General features: G+C 30.9%; 1 protein-coding gene across 1 annotated transcript in view; it reads right to left on the bottom strand.

Moving 5' to 3' along the window:
• The window catches only part of LOC140063005 (short transient receptor potential channel 4-like), a 30,556-nt gene extending 16,547 nt beyond the window's left edge, over positions 1–14,009 (bottom strand). Inside the window, exons 1-2 of the mRNA XM_072109433.1 lie at positions 13,823–14,009; positions 7,175–7,299 (exon numbers count right to left, since the gene is read on the bottom strand). Of these exons, the coding sequence (XP_071965534.1) occupies positions 7,175–7,299; positions 13,823–14,009 (312 nt within the window). The remainder of the gene's footprint in view (positions 1–7,174; positions 7,300–13,822) is intronic.

Below are 14,009 nucleotides of genomic sequence, written 5' to 3'. Positions count from 1 at the left end.
ATATATGGGCACATCACATTTGTTTGTCACATAAAGTTTGGGTACCATCCGGGCATTATATTTAACGACTAGATTAATGATAGGTGACTTAATAGACACATGTGATACTGTATTAAGGAAATTTCCAATGACAGTGACTCGGTTATTGAATTTATTCAGATAGTTTAAATGACAACGAATATAGAATAAGTCTTTGATCAGTTGTCAATGTAAATATAATATTGTTTCTGATTAATGCATGTGTTTTGCCAAAACGTGATTCGGTTTTTGGCTTATTGTTATCAATGTTGCTGCGAATATTGATATTTATGCGAATATTTATATTTTTGTTTTAAGATATGATATTATTAATCATGACCATTACTATATAGTATTCTGTAACAAGGCAGCCAAATCCCCTGCTGGATCACCAATTTAAATTGGTTTAAAAGGAAAGCATATACTGCAGCTTTGTAATGTTGTTGTTTTCATATTCTTAGCGTGTTTCGTCTTAAAATGTTTCGGCTTTCATTATGTATTTAATTACCGTACATATACGGTAACTACAAAAAGAGATATTAGTATGCACAATACTTTTTCTCCTATTACTGTACTACATATGTTCGTTATTAGTGGCGTGCAACGCGACTCTACAGCTCACTATGTCGGTCGGTTCGTCGGTCGGTAAACACTAACTTGAGCACGCGACTGCAGCCATGTAATGGCCTTTTTTAGATAATCGTTCTTCCTCTTCTTGTGTAAGTATTATCATTTTCATAATACATATACATAATATATCGTCATGCATATCACTATGACATACAATTAAATAAGCTTATAAAACTCAATCATCAAACATACTTCTTATAACTACTACAAATGGAGTATAGTAATTATGGTTAAAGAGCAATGTTATTCCAAACAACATTAATGTAATAAAGTTCAATTTCTGACCTTTTTATGCAAATTTTCACATTGTAACATCCTAAATTGTAATTGAAAAAATGTAATTTAAAGCAAAAAATACTTAAATTGTCCGTCAGACAATGCGTTTTGGTTAAAATTAAACGTTTCTTGTGTCTATTTATAAGTGAAATAATTATTTATTAATATAATTTATTTATTTTTTATTTTTTATAGAAAGGAATAGCTTTAATAAAACGGCAAAATGGCCTATTTAAAGTCTGATTTTATTAATTGTCATTGTCATTTTTTTGGTGACAATACGTCTTTAAACAAGTGTGCCATCAGCATCATAGTTTACATCCCTGTAATAACTTGACTTATGTACAATAATTACCTTGATAATAAAGATACGTAGATACATGGTTTATGGGTTAAGATACACAGAAGCCAAAGTGGCTTGTCTTTGTAGTCCTAAGCATAAACATAAAACATATACGGACGCATTACATTTAAAAAAAATGACATTTTGAGACAGAAAAAGCAAAAAAAACAAAGTGAGATAAGCAAAATATTTACAACCCCAATTTTGAAGTAGCAATAATAGCTAGCAATATGTTTCAAATATCATCTTTTTAATATTGTACTTTAGCATAGGGAGTGAGGTCATGTGATTTTGTTCTAGAGTAGACTGAAGTTTATTCCAGTATGTTGGTCCTTCAATGAAAATTGATCTTTTATTAATTTCTAGTCTACTGTGTGGAATATATATCTTATTTGCGTTTCTTAATGTCTTTAAGCGATCAGTTTTAGGGTTTAAATCAATCAAGTTGTTTATAGGGATGGGAAGTTCCTGGAGATGATATTTGAACATAAAGCATGCAATTTGAATTTTATTTATATCGTATATATTTAACATTTTTAAACTTTGTAATAGTGGTTTGGAGGCTGTTCTCATCGGTGAGTTTGTAATCATTCTAGCTATACGTTTTTGTAATTTATGTATTTTTTCTAAGTTTTTTGGATATTCATTTCCCCATATTATATTGCAGTAATAGAGGTGTGGTAAGTTAAACGCATTGTACAAATTTAAAAGAATATGTTTAGGAAAGACGTGTTTTATCTTGTAGATGATACCAATGGATTTAGCGATTTTATTTGAGATGCAGTTTATATGAGGTTTCCAACATAAATGTTCATTTATATGTATTCCGAGAAACATAACTGTTTGTTGTCTTTGTAATATTGAATTGCTAATTTGGATTTGGGAAGTAATTTCAGGGATCTTTTTTTGTCGAGGTCTAAAAATAATGTAGTTAGTCTTATCGACATTTAAAATAAGTTTGTTTGTCATAAACCATTTATTAATTTTTGAAAGTTCAATATTTAATGTGTCTAAGGTAACCACCTTTACATCCTCTTTGATTGTAAATCAATAAGGAATAATAAAACGTTCATCTTAATCGCACAATGTACTTTCAATCATATATGTGATGATGAAGATATTATCACCAACGACAAAATCCATTACGAACGCAATTTAATACATCTTCCGTATTCAAATTTTACTACCTACTCAACTAGCTTCGGGGTACTTTAGAGTTTAGAACGGATTTACAAACTAAAAATGTAAATTATAAACTCAAATTGACACAGTAGAAAAATATTAGAATAAAACCATATTTAACCATTACAACAAAGTATACCACTTTGATCCACCAATTGATTTGCGGTACACTGTGTGTTTCATAAAATTAATTAAGTTTGAGAATGGCTCTACCAGTTGGCGTATCCCGTGTGAATGCGGTAAAACGGTCAGACCCTCTACCAGGTGTGTAGGCCTACCGCATCCCGTGTGAAAGCGGTAAAAACTATGTCATGAGTAAAGTTTTCATTAAAACCGATTGTATTTGCCGGCGCCGGACCGGAACCGTGCCGGAACAGGTGTGAAAGACCCTTAAACGAACACCAACAAAAAGGCAGAACATGAGAACCTGATATTATATCATTAACGCACTCCCACACATAAGCACAACATGTTTTTAGAAGATGCAGATATGATTGTCGCAATGGCATCATTGGCATTTCGGACACACACCAAACAAGAAGTGAGATATTCTATACTTCCATCCTTTTGGAAATGCAGGGTGTACTTATATTTACTATCGCCATTGTAAACCTTTATAAAATAATAAAGCATTTGTCGTCGCTAACAATATTTAACAATCGCAATATGGTATATTGTTCCGACCAAAGTATGAATAATGTATTAAGATATCATTTTACACGGAGACAGAGAATGTATCTTCCGAGTACATCTAATCGTAACGGTTTTTTGATAGCGTAATATGAATGTGGTACATGAATTGCAAAATAACATATTATATAATACATGATGTTCTTTATACATTAAAACATTAGTGCATTACCAACATTATAGTAAACATTCTGTCATGTTTAGACTTTGTTCTGGACGCGCAAGCAATCAAATTTGAACGTTTGTTTTCATCAATTTTTGAGAAAATAGACATTTTCAAGGTAAACTTTCGGTGTGTTTTATGATGTTTGTGTATGATGAGACATTGACGAATCTAAATGATACAATAAGTGATACACAAATAGTATTAGTATTGATAACGTTGTCTGCTGAACAGAATCCTGTCATTAAGTCGTCAGCTTTAATGGAGCGGGATTATTGCGCGCCAAAATAAATGATTGACATTTGCTGGAGTTATCAGAAAAAAGGTTTAGAACGAAGAACAAACAAAATCATTTGAAATTTTATAAATATTTGGCACCGTATTTCTAATTGAAATGTTAGATTGTAGGCCTAATACTTAAGTAAATACTCTCTTATTATTATGTTTAATGGTCTGCAAATGGGAAATAATGTTTTTAACTTTTTAATTCAAAAACTGTTTTTATATTTCCATGGTACGTAATTATTATTATTGTAGTACAAACTTATTTAATTAAATTGCGGAACTTGTCCTAACGTAGTCTATACAGTTGATCAGTGACCTAAACTAAACAACAAATAGGAACTTAAGCTCTGTCTACACAATAAAACTGTATGTGACAAAAAAAAAAGTGATGTGCCCATATATGGACATGATGATGACATATCACTACCATATTTGGGCACATTACACTTTTTGTCAAGCTAGTTTGATAGTGTAGACAGAGCTTTAGAAATATACTTCTTATGTATTTAATTTTTTCGTTTAGTTAGATAATAATTAAATAATCGGCACACATATCAAATATTACTTAAAGTTATATTGTAACTTTTGATAAGACTTATTTATCAGGAAACAAATTGTTAGAAACGTTTACCTAATGTTTCATTAGTTACATGCAAGTTGCTCTCTATAGAGGAAAAATCAGTTTAAACATTTTCTTAATACATTAACTGTATGCTAAATTTGTTATAGCATGATATTATAATGTTAAAGTTGATGATAATAATGTATTGGATAAATATATATTGTATGCAATAATCTGTAAACCCTGTAATTTATGAGGATTACTCGTATATATTGCTCGTTAGGTAGATGATGGAGTAGGGGAATATATATAATGCATCTGTATTGTGTTGCATTCATGCTAGTTTTATTTCGATTCATAGATGTTATTTATAGAAGTTTATTGTAATGTTTCACCTTAGTTTACATAGCATATTTATTGGCATATATTTAAACACATTTTTTTAAATATGGCTTCCACTTGGACGCAACTCAATGGCGGCGTACAATGTAGGTTAGTTGACCAATCACATGTGACAGTTCCCATGATCCATAGCGTCATGATGGCTTTTGCCATTTCCTTATATTTTTTCCTATTTCCCTTGTTTTTTTTTTAACTTTATAAACTAACATTTAGCATCATTAAATGTCAAAATTAACTTTGCAATATCTGAAGTTTCTAACTACAAAATCTTTATATTTTGAAAGTTATTAGTAGAACAAATCTGTTCGGATGATATATATATAATTTCGAATTCGATGATTGCTTTGTACTTTATTTCAAAATACACTTTAGTACAATTTACTTTATTTTCTGTCTAATAAATCATTGTAAAGAACAGAACTTCACAATACTTTACCTACTATCCCTAGGTAGTTATGCAATTATCATCTGACAAGGATGGCGTCTAAAGGTCTAAGGTGTGATTTTGTATTAAAAAAAATATTTGATTGTACGTGGATTTAAAAAAGAAATGAACAGTGTTCCTATCAAGCAATTATTTAGCGCACAAGACTGAAGAGATTTTTATCACACTTAATATCTAAACAATTAAAAAATTGTCCATTAGAAGTATTACTATTTTTCTCATTACTTGATATCTCATTTCTGCCACTCAAATGTACAATAAATATAGTAAATATAATTGTAATGCCGTGATTAATATGTTTTTAGCTTAATGCGAAAAATCCACGCTTTTATTGAGGTTGTTTTTTTAGGATAGTTACATAGTATATGCAACATATGCAAACATTGTTGAGGATGATACGGACTGACTCACGGAGACACTAAACTATAAATAAGCGAAACATGAAACGTGCAATAGTACCATTATAATTACGGTTCGCAGTACAAAATATCAAAATGTTCATACTAAAACGTTGTTCCCACTAGCGACGCAACGTAACGCAATTTACGCAACTTTAGCAAATGCCATTTCAATCACTGTGTTTACCCCCACCTGCATGAAATCAAACCTGGAATGTTTGCAGCACTATGTTGCTTCGTCGGTTCCCACGCAATGCAGCATTTTGTGTCGATACGTCGTTGCATTGCGTTACGTCACGTCGCGTCGCTAGTGGGAACCACGGTTTACGTAACAAAACTGCAGTAGTCCTATTATTTGCGTATGATGGCCTCGTTCTATTCTTACAATGACTATCAATTATCTTGTCAATTTTATGCGTAATATGAGTATTAGAAAACTGATCCAAATATTAACTTTTCAAATTATTTCATTTATAACTAATTGACATATGGTAATTTCCAGCGTGTTGTGCATACACTGTAGTTAATATCATTATCATCAAATACGAGCGTACAATAGCACATTTAAAACATGACAGTTGTGTAACGAGTTAGCTATAGGTCTCAACATATACTGAATTTAGATACTTATTAATGTATTCATTGAAATAAGATACTGAAGGACAAGAAAAAAAATCATACCTATTATTATACACACTGAATTAAAGATCCCTCTTTAGTTGTAAAATGTTTCAATGAACAACACGTTTGAATCAATCATATTAAGCAAAATAATTAAGCTGCTGCTGTTAATATGATATTGTGATATTAAAATGAATGCAAATACAACAAAATGACACTCGACATTTGAATAGTTAAAGATGTATTGTCGCCCTGAAAAAATAATTATTAATTTTTTTTATTATACCATTTTAATGTCACATAATTGTTATTCACTTTGACCAAAAATTAGATCTAAAAAAAATTTACCCGAAAAAAATGTAATTTAAAGCAAAAAAATAGTCAAATTGCCTGCAAGCCAATAGATTTTTGATTGAATTTAACCATTTGTTTTATTCATTTTATAATTGAAAATTTTTTTTCTACGGAAGTGATTAACTTTATTAAAACTACAAAATAACCTATTCAAAATATGATTTAATTATTCTTCATGTTTCATGTTTTTGAGGGAGAATACATCTTTAAGTAAAAATAGATAACAGACAACCGACGGAAATGATATTTTACAAAAGCATTTAAAAAATAAAGTTCAATGACGTCATTCAATATCCGGATGGATTTTAAAGAACACCATCCCCACTTCTAATATTTCACTTGCAATGCACCTCCTCTAACACACAATGCTATCCGCCTCTCGATGATTAAAGTTATTGTCATCCAACGTCAAAAATGCTTTGAAGTGCTCAAGGCAAGATATTATATTTTGTGATAATTAAAATGAATAATGGGTTATATTTTTCTCAGGTATAACCTTTGAATACAAATATGCCAACAAATAAATAGTGAATTTATTATAATAGTTAAAGAAGGCTATAAACAATAGTATCACAATAAACAATGTGCTCAGTATTATGTAACAGTTAGACAAGTAGCTTAGACAAACTTACAGTAGTTAGTAATGGTTAGGTAGGTTTAGGCAGGGAAGACTGAAATCATTACTCACTCTTCCCTGGTTTAGGTATTGGAATGTAGCAATCTTGCGCAGAAATTGGTCACGTGTTACAATGGCGAATGATGGAATTCAAAAACATATAAAGTAATAAAGACTGCATATTCATACCTTATTTGAGGTAACTTCCGCATATTCACAGATTAACTCAACTGCCTCAATGTATTCAGCATCTACGGCTTTAAGCAAAGAATCTCGAACCTCTACCTTATAATCGAGTAATAACTTCAACATCTCTAGAGAAAGATCAGAGATAATAACAACAATAACAGAAAAATGATAGGCCTACACTGACCTTTAACCTTTTTATATTGCATACCGTGTGTATATAAACATTATTAAAGAATGTTCCCTTATCGTATGATATATCAATCAATCAATCAATCAATCAATCAATCAAAGTAACATTTATTTCTCTTCTTGTCTTTCATAGAAAATAAAAATTAACAGTAAATATGATTAAAATAAGAGGGGCAACATTCCTAAAAAGCGAAGCTTGTATAAGGCAGCCCAAAGAAACTGAAAAAAAAAAAACAGGACAACACGGGAACCGGAAACAGGACAAAAACAGTAATGAAGACTTTTAGTTTCAGGGTACCGAAAAGACTAAATATCAAAACTACAATGAGTGAAAGGATAATTAAACATAACTAGATAAGAGTCTTAGACAATAATTGGATGGTAAGTAAGTTGTACGATGATGGGTTTTTACAGTGAATATTAATAATAATATGAACATACGAGATTACAATTTAAACTAAGAGTCGATTAATTTAAAAATTCAAACACAAGATTTTTTCATTCAATGACTTTGTTAACAATTTGAATTGTCTACTGTTTCTTCTGTTTGCAATTAATTTATGTATGTTCGTTGATAAATATGTAAGCATTCAAGTCAAGATGAAAGTATTTTACATCTGAAATATTTGTTTAACATATATTTATAAATAAAAATTACTGGAAAAAAATAATAATGTGTGTATCTGCAGTGTTTGTATCTCAATGGAGAAACAAGCTAATAAAATCAAAGTAAAAAACTACAGCGTTGGTGCAAATTGGTATTTTAGGATATTGTATTGGTTTTGTGGAAGTGGCTAGTGTTAATTTCATGGAGAAATTGTTTCTTATTTTTTGTATGATTTGTATGGATGTTCTATCTGAAAATAAAGAAAATGAATGAATGAATACCTTCACCAGAGTTAATGTGAGTAGGCTTGGAGAGAAATATAATGATATATATAATAATCATAATCACAAATATTTTAGAGTTACTAACAATTTTTACTAAAAATGCCCCTATATCTAAAATGCTGGTACTTTTCCAGTTTCTTAATTTAAAGTAGGCCCTACTTCAAAATATCTTCGAAGCTGCCACATTTGCTTTTACTAATTTATCTATTTAACATAAAACAACCATAAATAAAAGTATTAAAGATCTTGATTACCGACGCAAATATAATCTTAAAGACTAAAACAAAGTGCACTGACAAACAATGGCATCGAATGATATTAATGGATCATCTTCACTGTATACGTACATATAGTCATGAATAATGATAACAGTTCTATATCCACTTATGAGACACTCTTTCCAAGTCAAGTCCTTGCCGGAGGGCTTTATTTTCGGACTTGATGAATAAGAGATCAGAAAACCAAAGCTATTATTTAAATTAAATCTATAAAGATTTATCTAAACTGAATTTATCATTTTTCGAATGTTATTGACAAATAATTTTGAAGCATTAGTTTTTTATGTAACCATCCAAACATAACAACACACGTCCGACAAAACGTAGAAAATGGAAATGACAGTTTTTACTAAATCTATAAAGCTTAAATGCATTTGTTATTGTGCAGAATTTCGGTTAATAAAGCATACTTTTTGACGAAACATATTTGGTAATTAATGGAATCAGCTCAAAGAAACTATGTGTACTGGAAAAAAAAGTCTGGAATGGTTCTTGTAAGATTATTTACGCAATTGGTTCACTATTGGTTTGTGCACAAATTAACTCAAAATATTTATCCTCTGAGGAGTGTCCGGCTTATTTTGAGTTAATTTGTAAATTAACAATTTAAAAATTTATAAATTTATAAATGGGTAGGAATAGTATTTTCCGAAAGCTTAGAACTTCTTTCTGGCTGTTAATCATTTTGATTTTTATCATCCAACTGTTAATTTTGCGCATGATCAGCACAATGGGCAGCACAATGGTCAGCGATGGGCAGCACAATGGTCAGCGATGGGCAGCACAATGGTCAGCGATGGGCAGCATAATGTTCAGCACAAATTATGCTAGACACAATTATATCCAATTGTTACCAAAATGTGGTACAAGAGGGAAGTATGGTATCACTAAAGCGAAAACTAAAAAAAAAAACTCTTCGGGTTTTTGGCCAAATTATGTTAGATTTGTGATTATCCCGTATACGCATAAATTAATGAAAAACTCCTGTTTTAGGTCATAAGTCAATTTAAAAGGCCATAGCATGGCATGTGGAGGATCGTCCAAAGCCAAGATACTTACTTAATTAATGTTCAAATGTTTTGGATCAAACTGTAATATGCGAATAATATGATACTTGAGAGAACCTCCAGGTCTCGTTAAATTACGGTCATTTGATCGTAACGTAAACTTAATTACTCGTGAAGATACATAGCGGCTCTTATAAAGTAATTGTAAAATTATATTTTTATTATTTTCATTATTAATGTCATTATCATTACCGGCACCAACATTATTATTTCCGTTCGAAGTAAATTCATATAAGTTTGTTAACATTTAAAAGCACAACCACCAATTACACCGGTAAACGCCAGGAAATATATTTTGTTTAAAAAAACAACAATTAAGTTATTTAAATTTCACGCAGGCGGGGGTAAAAACGATTATTGGAAGGGCGTTTTCTTAGTTGCGTAGGTTACGTTACGTTGCGTCGCTAGTGAGAGCCAAGCTTTACATACTGGGTCGTGTTCGTACGGTGGTTAAAATAACTGACCTTGAACTATATCTGTATAATTATTTTGATCTTTCGATTTTTTGTCCAATTATTACAATGCAACTTACTAATTATCAGTCCTTGATTGTAGTAGTATAATTGTTATTAAACCTTACCAATCTTAATTCTGAAAATGTATTTACGAATAAGATAACAAATTGATTACACGTTCTAATGAAATGAAGAATTAAAAGCAAAGATAGATTGAAAAATAGTAATATACTCACTATATTTAAAATATAATCTGTGAATTTAGTCGAAGAAAACGCACAAAAGTTTTTTTTTCATAACAAACGGATTTTTTATTTTTAATTAAAAGTTACAATCCTGAAGATTTAAAATATCAATCAAATTTATGACAATTATTCTTTTATTTACCAAAAAATAATAATAGTTACATCAATAAGGGCAACCTTTCTAAATTTTATACATAACACTTTTTTTATTTACTTTCTCTGAAATATATAATTTTCTTTCAGAATCAAAACAAATAACAATCTTTCGTTTCTTTTTAAAGTTTTAAATCCATATGCCAAAAAAGTATCACGGATGACAGCAAAACTATTGTATCGTGTACACGATTTTGGAAAGAAAGATATTTAAAGAAAGTATCATTATCTGCTGATCTTCCTGAGTAGGCCTCTAATCGTCATGGTATAGTTACTGTTGTAATAGTGGCTCAGTGTTGTATAAATTGGGAGAGATTAATAATACAGGCAGATTTAATATTAAGCTCTGTCTACAATATCAAACTTTATTTGACAAAAACAAGGCCATATACATGGCTGCAGTCGCGTGCTCAAGTTAGTGTTTACCGACCGACCAACCGACCGACATAGTGAGCTGTAGAGTCGCGTTGTACGCACGCGACTAAAAATGTGATGTGCCCATATATGTCATATCACTACCATATTTGGGCACATAACACTTTTTTTGTCTAGTTTGATAGTGTAGACAGAGCTTTAAATACGAATCAATCCAGGGTGGATCAAGTTGTAATGACAGGCATTAACGGATGTCATGGCTGAAGAGGTTGAATGGAATTATTTAATGTTTTAGCACATTAGCACAACCGTCTTTACACGTTTAACAAACCATCAAACCAATATAATTTAGCAGTTATTAGATTAGACCTTGATGAAACATCAATTATTAATAAGACTCTTCGACCGAGTTGATTATGCTATAATCCATGTTCAACATCCATTGGGACGCGTCCGCTTTAGGAGGACACTCAGTAAATTATTATTGGCATCATTATCATTTGCATCACTATTGTCATCATCTTAAGCCGACATCCTTAAGATTATCATAATCTTTATTGTAGCTAATGGTTTTTTGTCAGTTTAATCAAATCCGTATAAACCAGGTTAAGTCACGTAACTTAATTTCTTAATTCCTTGGTTTCCATTTATTTTTAAAATCTAGTTCAGTGTTAAAATTAAATATATTTTATATATATATTAAAAATGCTTCGTGGTCGTTATAAAACAGGATGGTTCTAAAAAATCAAACGGTTGTTTTATCAATCAGTTTTTGCACGACTGGCGTTTCATAATGCTTCCTCTTGATTTTAACGCTTGAAATTACACCTGTATACACTTATTGTTCCACCCACCATCCCAAAGCGTAGGATATTGACGTTATTGACTTCTGTTGTTGTATCCTATGTTTTCCTTCTATTTTTACCTCCTTCTGTCATGAAGTTGTCACTGCTGTTTTTTTCACGAGGCTTGTTTGCGGAAATCATAATGCATTTATTTGTGTAAATCTCTGTCTACACCATCAAACTTTATGTGACAAAAAAAAATGTGATGTGCCCCTACATAGACATGATAGTGTCATATCACTACCATATTTAGGTATATCACTACCACATTTGGGCACACCACACTTTTTTGTCAAACTAGTTTGATAGTGTAGGCAGAGCTTTAGACCTATAGTGATATATTTAATAACACAGATCATGGCAAATCTGCTAATGTTAAGATTTGTAAATGCATTTTATATATTTACTTTACAGCGGATACGAATCATCAGTGCGGTACATGACGTATTTTTTACAATATTACATTGCAACAAATTGTACCCTTAGTAGCAATTAACTCAGAAAAAACAAAAAGGTGAATGATTATATACAGTAGATTATCGTCATATTATTTGTATAGTCGTTACAGTTTACAAGCTTCAATAGCATTAAACTTGTCAATTGTACTATATAACTAGCGTTCACACCTATAAAATAATTATTTTACATTCAGTACTGGATGCAATGCGTATAGTCATTAGGACATCATAGAAGGCCAATACGGAAACATTATTTTTTTTTTGCACTATTTTTTATTCCAACTTGAGTTACTTACAAAGTTCATCTATTTTAACACATTGTTTGTGTTTTCTCCGGGGCCAAATTATACTTTTGGCCACTTCGGTAACAGAGTCAGATTAGGTCCATGGGATTACATAATTGTAAGCGTCTTTTTCTACAGTACGTAGGTAAATTCAAAGCGCCATTTTTTAAGTTAGTATAGGCTTAGCTTTGTTTTTTAAACTGATTATTTTAGCAAGCTGAATAAAACTAATGCCACCAGAACAATGAATTTTACTAACCTTTGCTCAATTAGTCTTTTCTGATAAATAATAATTTGCAAAATATTATATTCTGATGTATTTTTTAAACGATCGTAAATGGTTGAAATTAGAAAAATACATATATCAGAAAGGGTTGTTCTTGATAATTTAAAATATATTGAAAGGTTTGATGTTTAAATGGTCCATACTTTGAAAGTACAAATTGAAATTGATATTGTAAAATAGATCTATTGGCGTTTTAAATTGCTCTATCTGTCCGTCTTTCTCTTAAACATCTATCTTTAATACGGTAGTACTATTACATATTAGTTTTAACTGTGTCATAAGTTCTCCAATTATACTATGATTGACGGAAATCATAATTAATACATACAGTAGTAGCCTATTAGCTTGATCCTAGTTAAGAAGCGGTAGATTTGCTAGAATTAACATCGTTTAGTTACGGTATAGTTATGATGCTTCCTAAAGATAAATATATTTATCTTTCATCAACGAACAAAATTTATGATAGTGTCTAAGGAAAACGAGTATAAAGAGATGATGTAGGATTAGGAGGCGCAAAATAGAAGTCTAGGGATTCTTGTAATGTGGAAATGTTTGTTAAATTGAGTAAAAGTAACTGTTTGCTTTTCTAAAACAGTATTCACCACTAGCACTATTCATCTGTATTGTCTTTTTCAAGTTTTGAATGGTGTATCTTCTGCCATATTATTGTTATGCGCGTTTGATTTGTTGTGATTGCCTATGCTGTTTTAAAGGACCCCATTTGAATTAAAGTATCCCATTGGAATTAAAGGACCCCATTGGAATTAAAGGACCCCATTGGAATTAAAGGACCCCATTGGAATTAAAGGACCCCATTGGAATTAAAGTACCCCATTGGAATTAAAGGACCCCATTTGAATTAAAGGACCCCATTGGAATTAAAGTACCCCATTGGAATTAAAGGACCCCATTGGAATTAAAGGACCCCATTGGAATTAAGTTGATTTTTCTTTAGACTTTATGGGCTATCTTTGGTTTCTAATTTAATGTATTTGCTTGTAAACTGTTTGTATTCCTATTTTGTTGTAAATGTTGACCCCGAATAAAATCAAATCCCGAAATAGGCTTGCTATGATTTTACAAAAATTGAAAAATTAACACTAATATCTTTCAAAATCATACCTGTATTTCTTGTATCGATAGCTAAGTCAATGGCAGAGTCGCCATTTCTATCCACACAATCTTTGTCAAAAACTTTAATATTTTCCAGCGCAAATTCAGCAGCTTCTCTATCTCCTCTTTTTACAGCTTCCATATACAGGCGATCAACGAGACGGTTCTGACGCTCTTTACACATTCCTGTGGCCAT

This window comes from Antedon mediterranea, chromosome 11 (assembly GCF_964355755.1).
Source record: "Antedon mediterranea chromosome 11, ecAntMedi1.1, whole genome shotgun sequence".
In the NCBI taxonomy this organism is placed as follows: Eukaryota; Metazoa; Echinodermata; class Crinoidea; order Comatulida; family Antedonidae; genus Antedon; species Antedon mediterranea.
This window is presented reverse-complemented; position numbering and strand designations above follow the sequence as displayed.